At 50.7% G+C, this 20,860-nt stretch overlaps 1 protein-coding gene across 2 annotated transcripts; it reads left to right on the forward strand.

The window, feature by feature from the left end:
• Positions 1-2,292: 2,292 nt before the first annotated feature.
• Positions 2,293-16,725, forward strand: Cspg5 (chondroitin sulfate proteoglycan 5). 2 transcript variants are annotated; one of them, XM_021172684.2, is made up of 5 exons: positions 2,293-2,591; positions 3,203-4,298; positions 7,837-8,025; positions 10,021-10,177; positions 16,213-16,725. In XM_021172684.2, the coding sequence occupies exons 1-5, from the start codon at positions 2,495-2,497 to the stop codon at positions 16,372-16,374; spliced, it is 1,701 nt and encodes a 566-aa protein (XP_021028343.2). In that variant the 5' UTR covers positions 2,293-2,494; the 3' UTR covers positions 16,375-16,725. The 2 variants fall into 2 exon arrangements, with proteins under 2 accessions (XP_021028343.2, XP_021028344.2); XM_021172685.2 differs by having other exon boundaries at positions 2,294-2,591; positions 10,021-10,096.
• The last annotated feature ends 4,135 nt before the right edge of the window (positions 16,726-20,860 follow it).

Below are 20,860 nucleotides of genomic sequence, written 5' to 3' on the forward strand. Positions count from 1 at the left end.
TCAATATGTTGGTGTTTATACTGAGGATTTAAAGTCAAATTGATGTTCTCCATCCAGACCAAATTCTGTGTGGCCCATGGTATGGGAGCAGTGGTGGTAGCATCAGTGAAGCAGGTGTCTTTTCTGCACTTAAGGGTGTGTACGGCAGTCATGGAAATGGTCTTTATGGCTCGCTTGGCTTTGGAGACAAATTAGCAAAACAGTAGAAAAGAGGCATGAAGAAGCCATTGCCATACAAAGCATGTGTAGCGCCCAGATGGCACATGATGTGAATAGAGGACACGTGAAAGCTATAGATAGGCAGTGGTGGTTTCCTTGTTCTAGTTCTCATATCACTTCTTAAGCCTTCATGCACGCACACGCCATACATTTGACACTGCTTCCCAGATCCTTTCAAGCTGGAGTCTCCAGTGACTAACTTCGGGGACACACAGAATAGATGCTAAATCTTGCTCTTCTCGACACAGAATGAGCTTTTACCGTTGGATTTATAGGCATTGCCCAATTACTCTGTTCTCAATGTTAGGGAGGAGCAGAAGGCCAGAGGTCTGCTTGCTTGCTTGCTTGCTTGCTTAGTACCAAATTGGTGCTGGATATATAGCTCACTGACATCACTTTACTTGCATGCACAAGGCCCTGGGTTCAGTTTCAGACAACTTAAACAAAATTGAAAAAAGTGGTAGCAGAATTTCTCTCCAGGGAGGGGAGAAAATAGTTGAGGAAGGAAGGATTTCACATTCACTTGTTTGTTCTACTGATCAAAACAGAATTTAAAACGATAGTTACAGGTGGGAAATAGGGTAGATAGAAGGATTTGGTTGGTTAGTTGGTTCTAGACAGGGATTACAGACATAAGCTACCATAACCAGCAAATACAGTTATTTTGCAGTACTAGGAATTGAACCTGAAGTCTCACTCATTTTAGGCAAGTGCTCTCCCTAACTCTTAGTGTTTTACCATAAGTAGGAAAAGACATTTTATCGTGACCATGCCCTAGCGTGAAAGGACTTACATAGGATCTCCTGCGTGGTAAGAACTTCCACCAACATCCACTTTGGACAACTACCACCCAAGAATGGAAGAGAGAAATAGGTATTATATCTGGGTAGGCAAGCCCCCTCTTGACTGGAACTCCAAACTAGGACACGTATGTCTGGTTGCCACTCTCTAGATGTCATACAGACCCTACATAGCCACCTCCAAGCCAGGATATAATAGCTGCTGGAATTTTGTCAGCCTTGAGGGGAGACTATAAGCTGCAACCATACTTGTAAGAGAAAAGGAGTGTTGAAGAAGACAGGTAGGAGACAGATTAAATGATGGTCCTCCATCTTGTTCATATTTGGTCTCTGACAGAAACGAGACTATCAGCACCAGCATCGCCCCATGCCCTTGGACTGAGCTGAACATGATCATTTAGGTCGATAATAAAACATCAAGAAGCAGGCTATCTGGAGGCGGGGAAAGCCAGGTGACTAAGCTGTAGTTCTGCCTCCCTTCCAACAGGTCTCCCAGTAAGCAGTGAACCTGGGTTAGGAACAGAGACCTCTCTCCACGTTGCATGTGCACCTGGCAGTGATCTAGACCTCTTGGTTTAACCAGGAACTTGGGTTTGGGTAGTACTGGTCACCTGCAGAAGGCCGCCCTGGATTTAGAAAATGCAAGGTGGAGTCCAAATACTGAGGACCGGTCTCACCCCTTGCCCGATAATACGTTGGGTGGACCTGGCTGTGCAAGATTTAAACTAATGGCTTTGGCTGTGGACAGATTAGGTCTGATCCGATTAGAGCCTAGGCCGTAGTATTCGCCTCCTTGCCAGGCTCTGTCGATGTTCTCCCTGCTCTCAGAAGAAGACTTAGAGACGGACTGGAGAACCTTCCCGACACCGAATTCTGGATTGGCACCCGACAGTCCGTGCCCCGGGCTCTGCTCTCTCCACACTGGGGGCGCGGGCTTCCGCCCCCTGTGGCCCTTCCGAGCCCCGCCCCGAGCCTGCGGGTGTCGGAGCCCGCGACGTCCCCGCCTCCCCTGCGCGCGCGTGGCGGGTGGGTTCCTCGCAGGTCCGCGGCCCAGCGCGCTCAGCACTGGAAGCGCAGGCGGGCCCCGTGGGCTGCGGCCGGTGCACCTGTCGGCTTCCCCCAGTGGCTCTGCTGCCGCCCCTGCGCGCCGCGCTAGCACCGCTCTCCACGTCCCGTGCTTAGAGGGGTCTGTGTGCCTTGGCGAGGAAGACCGAGAGGGGCCGGCGTCAACGCGACGTGCTGCGGGGCGGGCGGAGTGGGGGCGGCGCCGAACGCGGCAGCGGCAGCGGCAGCGGCGGCGCGGGAGGCGGGGAGGCGCGGCGCTCGGAGGACAGCGGCTGACGGCGGCATGCGGCGGCTCATGCTGCCCACCGTGGGCTGAGGCGGCCGCAGACGGGCGGCAGGCGCAGCGGCCGGGCAAGCCGAGGGCGCAGCCAAGCCGCGCGCACCGCGCACAGCGGCAGGGGCTCCGCGCAATGGGCCGAGCTGGAGGCGGGGGCCCGGACTGGGGGCCGCCGCCAGTGCTGCTGCTTCTGGGGGTCACGCTGGTGCTCACCGCTGGGGCCGTACCGGGTAGGTACCCTCCCGGCCCGGGACCCCAGCCAGCCCCTTGCGCCCCACCCCATGCCAGGGTCTCGCTGGCTTCAGGTCCAGGTGGAGTCCCCAAGCCCTGACAAGGGGGCGGGGCACTGCCTGGCCTACAGCCCGGGACCCGGCGGGAAAGGGGAGGAGGAGAGGACCTGTAGGGGGTGGAGGACACAGGCCAACGGGGAGCCCCACACAGGCAGCCCCATAGCCTGTGAACAGACAGCAGGGTGGGCTAGGGTGGGGGTGGGGTCTTGAGGTAGGGGCGGGGTCTGATCGGGGGCGGGGGCCTAGATGCGATTTGTGGGCGAGGCTGCGGGACGAGGCGGGGTCCGGAAGATGAGGCAAGGATGAGCCAAAGTTGGGGGAGTACCCTGACCTCGTCTCGCAGACTGCGGGTGCTATTTGGGGCGGGAAACCATAGGCAATGTGTATTTACCAAGCTTGGGAGGCAGATTCAGGGGCGGGCCTTAGAAATGGGGCGTGGCCTTAGAAACCAAAGCAATGTCCCAGGGTGGACCTAGGTCTACAGGATCTCCCTCAGCCTCTCACCCGGACTTGTCACCTTGACACCCTGCCCCTTGCCCTCCCTCCCACAGCACGGGAAGCAGGCAGTGCGATCGAGGCTGAAGAGCTGGTGAGGAGCAGCCTGGCATGGGAGTCGCGTGCCAATGACACGCGGGAGGAAGCCGGCCTGCCAGCAGCTGGGGAAGATGAGACCTCGTGGACAGAGCCGGGCAGTGAGATGGCTGCGGTGGGCCCTGGGGTTGGGCCAGAGGAGGCACTAGAGGCTTCGGCTGCAGTGACTGGCACTGCCTGGCTAGAGGCAGATGGCCCAGGCCTGGGTGGAGTGACTGCAGAGGCTGGCAGTGGCGACGCCCAGACCCTTCCAGCTACGCTCCAGGCTCCTGATGAGGCCCTTGGGTCATCTACAATGCCCCCTGCCATCCCTGAGGCTACTGAAACCAGTGGACCTCCCTCCCCTACTGACCATGATAAGCCTAGTGTAGGCCCTGAACTCCCTAAAGAGATCCCCTTGGAGGTTTGGCTGAACCTGGGAGGCAGCACACCAGAGCCCACTTTTCCCCTTCAGGGCACTCTAGAGATCCAACCAGCCTCAGATATAATTGACATTGATTACTTTGAAGGATTGGATAGTGAGGGTCGTGGTGCAGACATGGGCAGCTTCCCGGGGTCACCAGGAACCTCAGAAAATCACCCTGATACCGAAGGAGAGACCCCTTCCTGGAGCCTGCTTGATTTATATGATGACTTCACCCCTTTTGATGAGTCTGATTTCTACCCCACCACATCCTTCTATGATGATTTGGAAGAGGAAGAAGAAGAAGAGGAGGATAAGGATACAGTAGGAGGTGGAGACCTGGAAGATGAAAATGACCTTCTCCTGCCCTCTCAAAAGCCTGGTGTGGGGCCTGGGACAGGACAGCCCACCAACCGGTGGCATGCTGTTCCTCCACAGCATACTCTGGGGATGGTACCTGGCAGCAGCATCTCTCTTAGGCCCCGCCCCGGAGATCCAGGCAAGGACCTGGCCTCAGGAGAAAATGGCACAGAGTGCCGAGTTGGCTTCGTCAGGCACAATGGCTCCTGCCGGTCAGTCTGTGACCTCTTCCCGAGTTACTGTCACAACGGCGGCCAGTGCTACCTGGTGGAGAACATAGGGGCTTTCTGCAGGTAAGGGAGTGAAAGATGTCCAGGGGCCTGAGCAATGTGATGGGACAGACTCAGCCAATGGGCATTCGAGAGGCATGACTTCCCAGATGAGGTACATTCACAGGATTCCCAGGTTTGCTAAGAGCCAGGCACATAGGGTGCACACCAGTAATCCTACACTGGGGAGGCTGAGTCAGGACAATTGTGAATTTGAAGCCAACATGGGCTACATAGTCACAAAAAAAAAGTTATTTGTGATCTTGCCACCAGGACTCAGAAGTAATATTTGTCTGTAAAGGCTATGTGAAGGGATTCCTCCTGGGCTGTGGAAAGCAGCCCTACGACTGAAGGGAGGACACCTGGAACCCTGCTGCCAAGTTAAAATGGCTCCTAAGTGTTCCTTAGCCAGAAACCTGGATGTCTCTGAAGGGGGTGTGGGTGTGTAAAGTCAATGTGCACCCCTAGGCCATCCCCAAGAGCAGCCACACACAGGTGAGGTCAAGCTGAAACTTTTCAGGAAACCTTGCCAGCAGGCGATGGTTTTGGTTTTGGGTGGCAGCTTTCTTCCATTGGTGACCGCCTGTCCTGGGTTAGTAAGTCCGTAATGTTTTCAAAGATAAGAGTGTAGAGATCTCCAAGAACGTTGTCAGAAGCTACCATCCCACACCTCATCAGTAATTTCTCGGTCACCTCACCTCTGGGGATGGACTCACAGGGAGAGATTTGCCTGATGGAGACCATGACTTGTGGAAGATCCTAGGTCAAGGGTGGTCTGGGGGCGCTTTAAGAACTTTAAAAGCTTTTGTTTGGTTTGGTTTGATTTTGGGTTGTTTGTTTGTTTGTTTGTTTGTTTGTTTGTTTTAGACAGGGTTTCTCTGTGTAGCCCTGGCTGTCCTGGAACTCACTCTGTAGACCATGCTGGCCTCAAACTCAGAAATTCCTCCACCTCTGCCTCCCAAGTGCTGGGATTAAAGACATGCGCCACCACTGCCCGGCAAGAAGAGCATACTCTTGTTCTCACTGACCTCTGAGGAGCATTCCTACCCTCTATAGATCTCCTTTTTTTTTTTTTTTCTTTGTTTGTTTGTTTGGCTGGTTGGTTTTGTCTTTCAAGACAGGGTTTCTCTCAATAAATCCCTGGCTGTACTGGAACTGGCTCTGAAGACCAGGCTGACCTCCAATTCAGAGATCAGCCTGCCACTGCCTCCTGAGTGCTGGGATTAAAGGCGTGCGCCATCACTAGCCTTCGCCCCCCACCCCATTGTTTTTTTTTTTTTTTTAGATTTATTTTATTTATTATATGTAAATACACTATAGCTGTCTTCAGACACCAGAAGAGGGAATCAGGTCTTGTTACAGACAGTTGTGAGCCACCATGTGGTTGCTGGGACCTGAACCAGGACCTCTGGAAGAGCAGTCAGTGCTCTTATCCACTGAGCCATCTCTCCAGCCCCTTGTTTTTTATTTTTATACATTTATTTTGAAACAAGGTCTCACTGTATGGCCCTAGCTGGGGCTACTTCACAGAGGAGACTGGCCTCGAACTCATAGAGATCTGTCTGTCTGTCTGCCTCTGAATGCTGGGCTTTAGGTGTCCACTACCATGTCCAGCCCTTTCTTGTTGTTCTTAAAAGACAGGGTCTTATGTGGTCTAGGCTGACCTTGAACTCCCTAACTTCCCCCTTCCACCTCCGAAGTGCTAGGATCTCATGCCTAAGTCACACCCAGTTTTAAATGTCTCCCTGTTTATGTTCTGTAAGAAGTACTTAAGATTTTCCTGTAGCACCTTGGCATTGAAACTTGAGTTCCAGTTGTGTCTGATGTCATTTTCTAGGATCAGCCCTAGAGGATGTGACCACAGAGCTCTGGGTGGAGTTGTGCACCCATCCCCAACAGTAATTCCTTTAATCACAAAACTCTGGTGATGGAGGGACATAGTAACTAGTGCCTGTGATCCCAGCACTGGAGAGGCAGAGTCAGAGGAAATAGGAGTTCAAGGCTAGCCTAAGCTACATTACGAGTTTGAAGCCACCAGGAGTTACGTGAGATCCTGACTCCAAACAGATTGTGATAGTCTTAGAAAGAACTTGCCAGTTAGTTAAAGACCACCAAAAATGTAAAAGACCCTGTGAAGTTTGTACTCTCTTTGATCTGGGGAACTGTGGCCATGACTTCAGGCTAGGAATAGCAAGCGGTCTCTGCAAAACCATCTTTCATCCTACCGGAGGCTGACATTTTTTACCTTCAAAGTGATCTTCCCAGCACAGTGTGTGGAATCCAGAGCCTCTGGAGAGCTGGGGAAGCAGTGGAGCCTCCCCGCACTCTCGGGGAATTCACTAACAGGAGAAAGACTGCCTTCCTGGACAGCCTGCCGAGCTGCTGTCTCCAACGGGGGGGGGGGGGGGGGGCTTCCCACACGGCCCAAGCCAAGTCCCCTTGCTCAGCTCCTATTCCGAGATCACACACAGACCTCTGTCCCCAGGCCTCTCTTCAGCTTTGCACACCCAGGCCTGGCGGCTGCTCCCAAACTGTTTTACATTCTGTTCACAGAAGACTGCTGAGTCTTTGGTTGCAGACTGCAGCATGTCTTTGTCTCCGTCACCCTGACCCACTGCAGGGAGAGGATCTGAGCTATGGCAGAACTTTTCTAGAACACTGGGTGAGAGGGGCCCCACATAGAGGGGTCTGCATTCCCTGGCAACCTCAGACGGATCGTCTGTACCTCCCATCTCAGAGAGATTCAGCTGGAAAACAAAAATTCCTTATTTGGCACATCTCCCCACCCTGTTTTGGGTGTGAGGGAGCCATCTCGCTAGCACATAATTTCCTCGTCTCTGGGCCCCTTTCTCTAGTCTGTCATTCACCCGAGGTTCATGTCCTCCCTCCTTTGCCTGCCTCTGTATCCTTCCACGTCTCTCTCTCTTTGAAGCAGCCTGGTTCCCATGGAAACAGCAATGTCATTGGAAGAGTTGGAGCCTGGGAATGTCCCCAAGGGCAAGAGAAAGTCACTCAACAAAAGAACGAAAACCCACCCAGAGGGGTTGACTCTCGCTATGCTGGCAGGGGGTTCTCACAATCCTAAGAAGGTTTAGGGGCAGAACCTTTGCAGGGGTAAGAAGGGGATATCCACCCATCTCTGTCTGTCAGGTCCCGTCTTTTTGGTGTCATAGGAGCTGAATGGGATAGAGGCTACCATGTGCGGGGCAGGTTCCAGTATTTCACACCACCATCTATCTTGCACCCAATGCCAGGGCGGGCAGAATTCTGGGCATCTCTGCAATGCATTCTGTCCCCGCCCCGTCACCTACCAGTCAGTTTCTCTGCTTTGCTCATTTATTTATATCCCAGGCTTTGGAACACCTGGCCCATTTCACAGAACACCTGTAACTAACACTGGGGTGAAGACGGGGATGAGGTCTGTTCAGACTGGGGCTGCCGCAGTCCCGCAGTTGGTCCTCAGAGCAGGCTATTGAGTTGAGTGTTGTTGGCATCAGAGCCGGGCTCTTGCTGTGGCCAGGACCGCCTGCCCCATCACCTGAGTGCCTCTGTGTCCTTGTAGGTGTAACACCCAGGACTACATCTGGCACAAGGGGATGCGCTGTGAGTCCATCATCACCGACTTCCAGGTGATGTGCGTGGCCGTTGGCTCGGCTGCTCTCGTGCTTCTCCTCCTGTTCATGATGACTGTGTTCTTTGCCAAGAAGCTCTATCTGCTCAAGACTGAGAATACCAAGCTGCGGAGGACCAAGTAAGTCTGTACTCGCAGCCCTCGTCAGCAGAGGCACGGCCCAGGCCCAGGGTTCTCGGACGGGGTCTGGCACCTGTTCTCTAGCCCTTTGGCTCATGCTAAAAAGTTCACTGAGTTATTTATTCATACGTAGAACATGCTGGGTAAAGAAAGCCTGGGGGCTGTGTAACTGCCAGCCATGTGCCAGCACCTAAAACCCAGGGAAGAGTGCTAAAGAGAGGGCTGCCAGCATATGCCCTGTCCCTAAGTAAATCACCACACTTGCTCTGCCTGTCTGTACCTGCTTCCCTGGCCCTTGACACCCACAAATCAGTATAGAGTAACGCCATCCCTTTTAAATCTGTTATCATTTAATACCAGCTCCCCCTCGTCAGTGGATAAGGAGGGGATGTTAGGCTACACTGCATTGCCTCTTAAAAGCTACCCCCTTAGGCTAGGGCTAGTTAGTCTAGTTGCCTCCAGTGGTGCTCAAAACTACCACTTGATCCACTACCACATAAACAAACGGGCTATGACAGCATAGCCCAGCACTCAGAAAAGGTGGAAGCCAGATGGCCAGAAGTTCAAGGTCATTCTCAGTCAAGTAGGGAGGCTGAGGCTAGCCTGAGCTATGTGGGACCCTTCATCCCCTTGAGCCACTCCCCATGTACTAGTCCACTAGTCCCCATCGTTCACTCTCACCTTTTGAGAGTGAAGCGCCAGTCTGCAGTAGTCCCTTTGGTCATTGCCCGCTCTCACCTATAGGAGCGATCCATTTTACACGTAATTAAGTTGTACCCATTTACATACACGAGTGTAGGCTCATGCACACTTGCACACGTATGCCACACAAACACTGGTCAACAACCCATGCTCCAAACAGAATGGAATTTGGCATTGACGAGCAATCAGAGTTAACTTCCTGAACTGTGTATTTTAAGGACCACGCAGGAATACAGGGTCTCATTTTTTGGCTCTTGAACTGTGCCAACTGCACATCCAAGCGATGACCCACACTTACCGTGAAGTCCACACCTTCAACACTCAACATGCAACCATATGCGCTAGGAAAAGACTCCGCTGATGATGAAGAAAAGTAAAAACATTTTTTAAAGTGTCACAGGGGTCTCAAAAGGAGACTAGCCCCCAGGACCCAAGAGAATTTATACAGCCTGGTCTCAGTTTCCTCTCATCTTCCGATATTAATCCCGCTGGCAGGAGACTCCCTACAGAGAATGTAGCTGAAGGACTTTCTCTGGGTCCTGGGGAAAGACAAAACACCAAGTGTTGCTCCTGTGCTGGGTAAAGACATGCAGTGTGCAGACAGCAGCAACCCTGTGACCGTCCAGCTAACCGCAATGGGACTGAAAGGGCCCCTCCTCTATTGTCCCTGTGCATTGAGGCAGGGACATAAATTGTGCACGTGATTGCTCCAGAGTAATACAAGCCACGACCTTTGGCTCCTCACTCCATGGCTACAGGGCAGCAATGAGTGTGAAGGGAGTGGGGACACAGGGCCACTTCAGTCAGGGCAGCTGGTGGTGGTGGGTGCCTGAGAAGGAGCATTACTGCTCTGAGGATGCCACGTGCACTCGGTCCTGCAGATAGTGCGGCGCTTATTGATTCTAAGATACACATTCCTTCTCACATATTAGCATCTCTGAAATTGGATTGTGTCTTACAATTGCTGGCATCATGAAATCACTGTTGGCCAGATGGTTGTCTTGATGCAGTTGTAATTGCCTGGCATGCACAAACACGGTCATAGCTGTTCATATCGTTGGCAGTTCTTTAAAGTCCCACTGTGCCGCTTCCGGTTAAGAGTCCCAGGGGATGAGAGAGTGTTGGCCGGGTTTAAGTGGCTGAAGTTTACTCCCAGGGGCAAGTCCAGTCCTGGTGCATCTTACTCTCCTCATGGTGTAATTTAGTACCTGATCCCAACGTTGAAGCATCACTGCTGGGATTTGGCAATGATGGCTTGACTTACATTTTCCCTTCCCTCTTCTGTCCTTCTAGCAAATTCCGGACCCCATCTGAGCTCCACAATGACAACTTCTCCCTCTCCACCATTGCCGAGGGCTCTCATCCAAATGTAAGGAAATTTTGCGACACTCCCCGTGTCTCCTCCCCCCATGCCCGTGCCTTGGCTCACTATGATAACATTGTCTGTCAGGTAACTTATCTTCCTCACATCTCCCCTTTTGCATGCCTCTGCCCCTGCCTCCCACCCCCACCCTGTCCCCTTGCCCTGTCTCAGAGTAGGCAGTCACCAAACAGCTTTGAAGATCAGCTTAGGGCAACCCAGTGGTGCAGGGAATCAACTGTCAGGTGATTCTCTGACAGTCGGAGTTACAGGTCCTAGAACGGCTCATGATCTGAAGCTTCACCTGTGCTGGAGAATTTCCTGGTGGTTACTGCCCCTTGGGATAGGCAGAGAATCCTGCCACTTGGTACTTTCTGGGGCTCCTAACAGCTAGCCGACTTACACGTGCCCCTTGGAGCCAAGACAAGCACAGAAACTGTTAGAACCGTTAGTCTAGGGACAATTCTGATCTGAGTGGGGGGGTGGGGGAATCTTGGTTTATTTGTTTGTTTTTCTAAGACAGATGCTCACCGTGTGACTAACATTGAATGTTCAGGGCACCCCCCCCCCCACCACACACACACACACTTTTATCTCCCAGTTCCTGAACATGGAAACATGAGCCACCACCATGACTGACTTGCTGGCCCCAAACTTGCTATGTAGCTTACGATGGGTTTAAAATCCTGATCCTCCTACTGTCTCCTAAACATTGTGATTCCAGGTGTGTGTACCATGCCTCAATTCTAATTCTGTTCTTAGAAGGATAAGTCCATAATATCAGTTGAACCCCCGCCTCCCCCCAAAGGTCACCATAACCATGTTCTAAAGACACTGGCTAACCGACTAGCCTGAGCAGTGTAATATAGGATACTGTCAGAGAACCATTTTTGGGGAAAGTCGGGGGTGTCCTGGAACTAACTTTGTAGACCAGGCTGACCTCAAACTCAAAAATCCACCTGCCTCTGCCTGCTGAGTGCTGGGATTACATGCAGGGACCACCACCACCCAGCTCAGAGGATCTTAAAATAAGGCAGGAGCCATCTGAACCAAATTATATCATAACTAGATTCAATAATTTTGCACACAATGCAGGCTCCACACTTCCGGATGAGCACTTTATCAATATAGAGATCTGTTACATGAATTGGGAACCACCTGGGAGGCTCCTGACCCAAGCACTGGTGTTGGAGCAGAGCTTTGAAAAGCTCTGTGATTAGAACTTAGGAAGTCAGGGCTCTTTGCTCCTTAATATTCTAGACCCATTCTGTCCAGAGGCTCCTCCCATAGGTTAAGAATGTTTCCTATTCTGAAGCTGATACTGATCTGTGCTGACTCACACTTAGGAAGCTAAGGCAGGGGGATTGTTATTAGTTCAATCACTTGAGACTTTGTCTGAAAAATAAAGAAAGAGGGTTTGAAGCCAACTTGGACCACATACTGAGATCCTGTCTCAAAAACAAACAAAAATGAACATCATCAAAAGCTCCGGGAAGGTGGCTTAGTCCATGAAGTACCGTCAGTTTGGGTTTATGGCTCTCTAGAGAATGATGGTCTGTACAGGGTCTTGTGGTTCCTCGGCTACACCCGCCATCTTGTATGCATAGGGCAGCAGAGGTAACCAGTATGGAGTTGGTCCTGCTTGATAGTGGAAGCGGCTTCAGGAAGGTTGCTGCTTCAGGCAGCTTCAGAACCGCTGACTCCTTCCTTTCTGAAAGGGGCAGGAAGTCTGCATGAGCCTGCCCAAAGAGCAGCTCTTGGCTGGACTAGCCTGCCCAAAGAGCAGCTCTTGGCTGGACTCCGGAGTGAGTTCCATAGTTCATATGAAAACAGCAGAGAGCAGGCCAGCTGCCTTGGACCCTGTAAGACGGGGCTGTGAAGATGGCTGTCACAGCAGTCGGGCCAGCCCTCAGGGAAGTGGCAGGACCAGGCTGAGCTGGTCTCCTGGCTCCTCTTGGATCTTAAAGGTAATTTTCAGCTGAGGGTTAACACCAGAGATCGACCTGTGGCCCCTATATGCATATGCACACTACATACACATGTGCACACCTACACACACACACACACACCATCCTCCCCTGAGCTTGAGCCCAGGAGAGTCATTTTCTCTTGCATGTGTGTATCTAGGTGTGTCTACAGTTTCACTGTGGAGGTCAGCGGATAACTTGAGGGAGTTAGTTCTCTCCTTCCACCTCATGACTTCCCGGGATCACATTCCACCCATGCTGGAGAGCATGTGGGATGGTCCAAGCAAAGCTTGTGAATAAAGTCACCCGAAACCCACAGGCAGACTGCCCAGCCCCCAGCCACCTCTTGTTCCTTACCATTCTAACCAGAGGGGATGCCTAGGCCCTCTGAAGACCAGAGAGGGTTTCTAGGAGTTCTGTTTATCTGGGTTTTTCCCTCACAGTCCCCCTTAGTGCCTTTGTCTCCTGCTTAAATCTCTCCTGCTTTCCAGATAGCCCATCCCTTAAAGGTTTGCATCTGAGCCAGGCCTGAGCCCACATAACTCCTGGGCATAGAGTGCCCATATGGCTGGAGTGGAGCACTGGGAACAGGGGTCCACAGTGGTTCTCAGGATGTCTGCCAAGTATCTGTCCTGTTCCCTCGTGGCCAGGTGCATCTGCCAACCCAAAGACAGATGGCCTGTCTGCTGTGGCTTCGGTGACCTTGCGATTAACAGGATCAGCTCTGGGGGAGACAGTTGGGCTGAAAGAACCCCACCTTGGGTTAGACACTCCCTTCCATTTCCTTTCCAGAGGGTCTATAACTTGTTTGAGGTCTCTGATGGGATTCCTCTGCTCCATACTTTCAGGACCTGCTTCTCTTCTCCCGGCCTAGACAGCAGGTTTCTCTATAGCTTAGATTGGCTTTGAATTTACTATCTTCCTGCCCTAGCCCTCCACGTAGCTGGGATCACAGGCCTGCATCACCAGGACTGGCTGGCAGTCCCTGAGCCCTAGAGGTGGCTTGCCCACCTTTGTGATGTTAGAGCTCTAAAAGTCACTCTCTCCTCTATGTACCCTGAAGAGCATGTGTTGAAGGTGAGAGGCTCTCTCAAGGAATCTGAAACCTGGTTCCTGTAAGAGGAGAGGTGACTACAGGCCTACTGTGCTTTCCTGGCCCTACTATGTGTTCCTCAGCTTTTCAGACCATCCTTCCTTTTTTGGAGGGTTGGGAGTCAGGGGAAGGGTCTCTTGCATTCTGGGAAAGCACCGAGCTGTATCTCTTGCCCCCATCTTGAACGTAGAAAGTGTAAATCAAGAATGAGCCATTATGTGATAGCACATTCCTGTAATGCCAGTACTTGAAAGGGCTGAGGCAGAAGATCATGAGGTCTGCCTGAGCTACATACCAAGTTCAAAACTAGCCTGGCCAGCACAGTAAGACCTGTCCAAAAAACTAAGAAATAAGCAGGCAAAAAAAAAAAAAAAAAAAAAAAAAAAAAAAAAAGTAAGGGTTGTTTTTAGGAAGTGTAGCATGGTGCAATTCTGAAATTTGAAACAAATTTGTAAAAACAAGAATATTAGGATCTCAGGTTCATTCCTGGCCACCTAAGCTCAAGACCAGTTTAGCCTACATGTTTCCCTGCCTCAAACACAAACAGGGCTGGCAAAATGTCTCAGCAAGTGCAGGTGCTTGCCCCAAGCCTGATGACCAGAGTTTGATCCCCAGAAATCATGTGGTTGAAAGAGAGAACCAAGCCCAACAAGTTGTCCTCCGACCGTGGCACTGTGCCCCACGTGCATGCATAATCAGCAATTTACTTCTGAAGAGTTTAAACAAACGGGAGCAAGAAAGCTGGCTTGGGAGGTCAGAGCTTGATGCACAGTCCTGAGGACTGATGTTCGGACCCCTGCATTCCCACAGCAAGCAGAGCTGCTCACCTGCAGTCATGCTCACCTGCAGCCCTGCTCACCAGCAGTCATGCTCACCTGCAGCCCTGCTCACCTGCAGTCATGCTCACCTGCATCCACACCTGCAATTGTAACTCCAAGGGAAGCAGAGACAGGAGGATGGCTGGGACTTGCCGCCTTCTACTTTAGCTGAGAAAACAGGAGCCCTGGGTCTGGCCCCTGCCCCCCAAAAATAGGTGGAGAGTGATAACCGAGGAGCCATGGTGCCCTCTCTGTCCATCACAAACATACAGCATGGTAATTCACACAGACACATACAGATAACAAAGGAAATAGCTTCAAAACAACTAATCTAGGGGCAATACTGACTGCCTCAAATTCCAGCACTCAGTGGCAGAAGCAGGTAGATCTCTCTCCATGAGTTCTAGGCCATCTGGTCCTACATAGTGAGTTCCAGGACAGCCAGGGCCACATCGAGACCCTATCTTAAAACAAAGCAAAAAAGTCATTTAAAAAAAAAAATCTATCTAGCCGGGCGGTGGTGGCTCACGCCTTTAATCCCAGCACTTGGGAGGCAGAGGCAGGCAGATTTCTGAGTTTGAGGCCAGCCTAGTCTACATAGTGAGTTCGAGGACAGCCAGGGCTACACAGAGAAACCCTGTCTCGGAAAAAAAAAAAAATCTCTCTAGTGAGATGAGCATCTTCTTTCCCCTTTAAGAAGTCCGTGTGAGTTTATGTGCACCCTGCGCTTGCTAGTACCCGGGAGGCCAGAGAGTGTGGGATACTCCAGAACTGGATGTGGGTGCTGGGAACCGAACCTGGGTCCTCTGGGAGACACGGTAAGCGCTCTACCACTGAGCTGCCTGTCTAGCCCCGTCTCTACCATTCTTGGTGACCACGATGCTGTTTAGTCAACAGAGTCTGAACCATGAAAATGACCAGGGAAGCTGGCGCCAAGGCTTGCCCTGACTGTCATCCTCCCTCCCATGGTCTTTCTGGGACAGGATGAGGCAGGGGTTGCCGCAACAGCCTCTGACAGCTCAGAATGTAGAGTCAGAGGCCAGTGCTGGGGTGGGCTTCCCGTAAATCCTTAAGGGGCAAATGCAGCTCAAGGTCAGGTCCATGTTCTGGACACAGGTGTACCTGCAAAGTGTGTCTCGAACTGTCAGCTTGAGTATGGGCTGTCAGAACGTGGGAGGCCGCTGAGCTGACTGGAGGAGGCACTGGGGCCTGGCTTGAGCAAGTGCCTTCTGAATTAGTGTCTCTAGCAGGTACAGTTCTGATGGCCTGAGGCCCATGTCTTTAGCTTCTAGTTGACTATGAGAGAAGTCACCATAGACCTGTGCATGCCCCACTGGGGACACTGACAAGCCATCTTGCCTCACCAGGGTTTCTTGTGAGAACATTTATACACGCGAGACTTTGGATCCGTAGTCAAGTATTTAAAGGCTCATTTTCTTAGGCTGGAAAGATATCTTGGGGGATAACAGGTGCTGCTCTTACAGAAGACCCAAGTTCAATTCCCCAGCACCCATATTGGCAGCTTGTAACTGCCATTAACTCGAGTTTCAGGGGACCCTGAGGCCTCTGACTTCTGCAGTTACCTCCTCCACTCAGGAACACATACCCACACACAGATCCACAGATGAGCACACATATACATGATTAAAATCAATAAGTCTTTACTGGAAAAATCTGTAAAAAAGAAATAGCCTGGTATGGCAGCATGCACCTTTCATGCCAACACTAGTGGGTAGTACCAGTCAGATCTTGGTGAGACTAGCCTGGTCTACATAATAAGTTCTGGGCCAGCAAGGGCTACCTACATAGTAAGACCCTGTCCATAAATAAATCAGTAAATGGACCAGTTTCTTCCCCACTTCTCTTTGTGAGAAAGGCCTGAATGGCCTGAAGTAAACTTACTCATAATCTGGACCACCTGTGTCTGCCTTCCTGTCTGTACATAGGACAGTCTGGTCTTGAACTTGTTGTAGAGCCATGGCTAACTCTGACTTTCCAGCCCTCCTGCCTCTGTTTCCCGACTGATGGATCCTTTGAACTGGACCCATGCTTTCAGGAGGGAGACTTTCCTCAGAGGCAGCTGCTCTTCAGCCCCTTATACTCCTCTGTCTCATTCCAAACTTAGCATCGCTATCTTTGCTCCGACCCGCTCCCAGCCACCTAGGAGAGCTTGCTTGGCACGACTGCTCTGATCCTTTATATGTTGTCTGTCTTCCCAAAACTCCCCCCAACTCTCTCCTCTTCCAGGATGACCCCAGCGCTCCCCACAAAATCCAGGACCCTCTCAAGTCCCGCCTGAAGGAGGAAGAGTCCTTTAACATCCAGAACTCCATGTCACCCAAACTTGAGGGTGGCAAAGGAGACCAGGATGACTTGGGGGTGAGCTGTCTGCAGAATAACCTAACCTGAGACTGAGGAAGAAGAGAGGAAAGGGGGGTGGGGGAGGGGAGGACTGTTGTCTCCTCTCGGGCAGAGTCGGCTTCTCGTAACCATTTGTTAAGCTTTTCTTTTTCTGATCTCATGGCATGCTCTGATGTGTTTTGTAGGAGGGGGAAACACTTAAAATAAGCAAAGAAACCGAGCAGGATTGCATATATCGGATGGTTCTTGTCTGTGCTCTCTGTACGTTGCTTCTGCAGCTGTGATTTCTAAACCTCTGCTGGCACTCAGCTGACCTTTTTGTTTTGTACTTTGACCCACCTTTTTTTGGAATACCAAGTTAAAAAAAAAAAGTTCTTGAAATAAAACTTTTTAAAAAGCTGTCCACTTCCTTAGTGCCGTGGCCTCCTGTCTGCTCGACGTCGTCAGTTCTGAGACTTCGCCAAGGTTTGTTCAGTTCCCCTACCCTGACTCCCTAGCCTCCCGAAACAGGTCCACAACCATCCGTAACTGAGGTTCCACAAGATTGCACACCTTATTCTGCCCTCTTCTAGCACCAGGCATGTACACAGAACACATGCAAGCAAGCACAATGCTTATACACATCAAATAAATACTCTTCAATTTTACCTTAGACAGGGCTTCTCTGTGCAGCCCTAGCTATCCTGGAACTCACTCTGTAGACCAGGCTGGTCTCCAACTTAGAGATCCTCCTGCCTCTGTCTCCCAAATGCTGGGATTAACCCTGAGTGCTGGGATTAAAGGCATGCACCTCCACTGCCTAAATACGTTTTTAAAAAAACGAAATGTCCTCGAAAAAAAAAAAATGAAATGTTTGAAATCTTGGCAGGGGTGGTGCCTCATCATTGGCTGCCATAGCAAACAGGACAGACATACCTCGGACAGCAGGAGTGTGCTTTCTCACAGATCCGAGGGTGAAGGTGCCAAAAGAGTTGGTGTCTCTTGAGCCCTCTTCTCCTGCCTTGCCCACAGATAGCTGTGTTCTACGCGTGCTCCCTGGGCCATCTTGAAGAACATGCATGAAAAGAGGGCATAGCACAGGACCATCCTCCAAGCCAAGTAGCCATCGTTTTCCGAGTTCAGCTGTGTCCATTCAAAACAGAGCATCCCAGCTGGGCTTACTGTCTGTTTATAGCCACCAAAGAGAGGCGGAGTGGCACAGCTGCTGCCTCTTGTATGCAACTCTGCCCTAATTGCACACAGTCTCAGGGAGGGGCTAGGGCATATATGGCGGCGGGGAACAGGGGAAGGGGCTCCATCCATGCCAGTGTGGGGAGAGTCAAAATTCCTACTGGGTAAAGACTCCCATGCAGCCTTTGCGAGGGCGGGGGCGGGAGACACCCACACTCCAGTGAGTAGCCCCTCACCCATGCTCTGTAGCCAAGAGCCCCATAATCTCACTGGGTTTTCCAAAGTGAACTTGAAGGATCTGCCCTGTGGTTTGTCTTCCAGGCCTTAGGAGGAATAGACTTTACTTACATTTCCCCCCAGAAGGAATCTTAGCAGCGGAGGGAATGTCACTCACATCTTTCTGCCGTCTTTGTTTTGTTTTGGGGGGGATAGGGTCTCATGTAGAAACCTGCTAGGGTCAGCTTTGAACTCCTGATCTCCCCTCTACTTTCCAAGTGCTGGGATTACACGAGTGTTCGAGCACACCTGGCTCTTTCTGGCTTTTTTTTTTTTTTTTTTTTTTTTCATGTATATGAGTACACTGTAGCTGTCTTCAGACACACCAGAAGAGGGCATCAGATTCCATTATAGGTGGTTGTGAGCCACCATGTGGTTGCTGGGAATTGAACTCAGGACCTCTGGAAGAGCAGTCAGTGCTCTTAACGGCTGAGCCATCTCTCCAGACCTCTTTCTGGCTTTTTTAAAGACAGGCTCTAAGGGAATGAGGCCCCCTGTGAACTCTGGATTTAGCCCTAACTATCTCTTCAAAGGCTTTCCCTCCAACTACCATCACTTTGGAGGATGAGGATTCAGTATATGACCTTTTTGTGGAGAGAGGGACACAGTTTAATCCATAATATTCTGCTTCGTCTACTGTTCAAGACTGTATAGCCATGCATAGTGTTGCAAGCCTTTGATCCCAGTACATGCCTGTAATCCTAGCCCTCAGGAAGCCAGGAGAGTTCCAGGCTAGCCTACTCTACATGGTGAAACCCTGTCTCCAAAAGAACAATAAACTGAACAAAAATACGTATTCTTTCCTAAATAAGCCTTGTTTGCTTTGAGCAGTATGAATGAAATTAACAAGAAAAAGTAACAGGATCTCTACTTCGGGAAGTTGCGATCAGTCGGTAAAGTGCTTGCTGCACAAACATGAAGGCCTGAGTTTGAATCCCTAGCACCCATGTAAAAAGCTAGGCATGGTAGTCCTCTGTAATCCCAGGGCTGAGGAGACAGTCCCAAAGGCAAACTAAACTGTCCAGCCAGTCTAGCAGGAAGCTATGAGTTCTAGGTTCCCCGAGAGACCCTGTCTTTAAAAATAAGGTGAAGAGTGTGTGAGGAAGAAACCCATTATCTGTGTCTGAGGAATGGATGAGTGTGCCCTTATACACCACACACACAGAGAAATACCTGAGAAATCGACCCAAATCGCACAGTGTGTCTGTCTGTAATAGACTCGTGGGAAGAGTTCGAGAAAGAGATTCAAAGTGGACATTGAAGGGCCAGTGAGACGGCTCACCTGGGTAAAGGGGCTTGCTGCCAAGTCAGTGGATCTGAGTAGTAGACTTTGAGTAACAGGAGACATTTGTCAGTGGAACAAGAGAAGAGCCCCCCACCCCCACCCCCCAAGGCAGAGGCAAGCCATTGAGGAAAGCAGAGCTGTGTCAACAGATTGTGTGGGAAGGAGTTCAGGTGACAGGGCTGAAAAGGACCCCTGAGGACAAATGGCAAAGACTCAGTCATCACAGGACTGAGCGGTCTGATTTGCTTCCTAAGAAGTCGCCTGGAGGCCGGGCTCCAGGCACAGGCCTGTAATCCCAGCTACTTAGTAAGCGGGAGGAGAATCACATGGTCTAGAGCTTCGAGGGCTAGCGAGCCGGCTCAAGGCTTGCCTAGGCAACAAACCAGACAGACCCCTGCCATGTCAGTGAACAGTGAAAGCAGCCCGGGATACCGATGGGCTCAGTGCCGCCAGGGAGGCTGGCTCAGCCCACGACCCTGGGTTCAGTCCCCAGCACTGCCAAAGCTGACAAAGGACAGAGGAGTGAATCGATTGTGCCGATTCAGGCACTGAACGAGGATGGATTTAAGAAAGTGAGCGGTTTAAACAGACAAGTTTACTGACAAGGGGGGAATTTTCTAGAACTTCTTGCCTGTATTCGATTTGATTCCAAATACTGGAAGTGTATTTCTGTTGCTACTTCTGGCTGCTTCTCCTTGGTTTCTTCTGTCAGGTATATTTAACATTTTTCTATTTGCTTCTATTTCATCTGGTCTCATCTCTTTGGTTTTGTTTGTTTGTTTGTTTGTTTGTTTTGTTTTGAAAGATTTATTTTATATATATATATATATATATATATATATATATATATACTGTTGCTCTTTTCAGACACAGCAGAAGAGGGCTTCGGATTCCTTTACAGATGGTTGTGAGCCACCATGTGGTTTCTGGGAATTGAACTCAGGACCTCTGGAAAAGCAGTCAGTGCTCTTAACCATTGAGCCATTTCTCCAGCCTTGTCTCTTTGTTTTGAGACAGGGTCTCATGCAGCCCAGGCTAGACTAGAACTCCTGATTACAGGGCTGGCGATGTTGGTGGTAGAATACTTTTTGTTTTTTTGTCATACACAGAGCACTGGGTGAAATTCTAAATACCTCGTGAACTATGTATGTCAGGTCCTTATAATCCTAGCACAAAGCAGAAGGAAGCAGAAAGCTCAGAAGTTCAGAGTCATCCTAAGCTACATAATGAGCCAGCCTGGGCTACATGAGACCTTTTCTCACAATAAATGCAAACAAACAGAAACAAGTACCAGCCATACAGTGTGCACTACCACACTCAGCCTTACTTTTTACTGCATTTGAAGAACTGATTAGAACGTCTTCAGACCTGGGAGGGGTTCCTTTCTGACTCGTTGGTCACTTCTGTTGAGATACCTAGTGGGGCTGGAGTTCTGGGATCACATTAAATCCTGGTGGATGCGTCCCTGCAAGGCTACCTTTGGTAACTCTTTAGCCTCCAGGGACTGCCCTCTGCAGTCTCCACCCCGAACAGACGGACAGTGTAGACCAGCACTCCACCTTTGATAGACTGTGGATACAACTACTGGTCCCAGCCACCCTGCAAGACTTTCAGAAACCGTCTGGGTTGTGCCAGCCACCTAATGACCCACAGGGGCAGATCTGATGACTGAGCCCACCTGTCTGGGTGCCTGCCCTCTCTGGATGTCAGCCTGGTGTCTCCTTAACACCCTGCTTGCTCTTTGATATGTGTCCACTGTTTGGTGTACAGTTTTGTGTTTAGAGGAAGAGGTAGTGATCCAAT

This window comes from Mus caroli, unplaced genomic scaffold, assembly GCF_978045245.1.
Source record: "Mus caroli unplaced genomic scaffold, Mus_caroli_1 scaffold_11, whole genome shotgun sequence".
NCBI classification, from domain to species: Eukaryota; Metazoa; Chordata; class Mammalia; order Rodentia; family Muridae; genus Mus; species Mus caroli.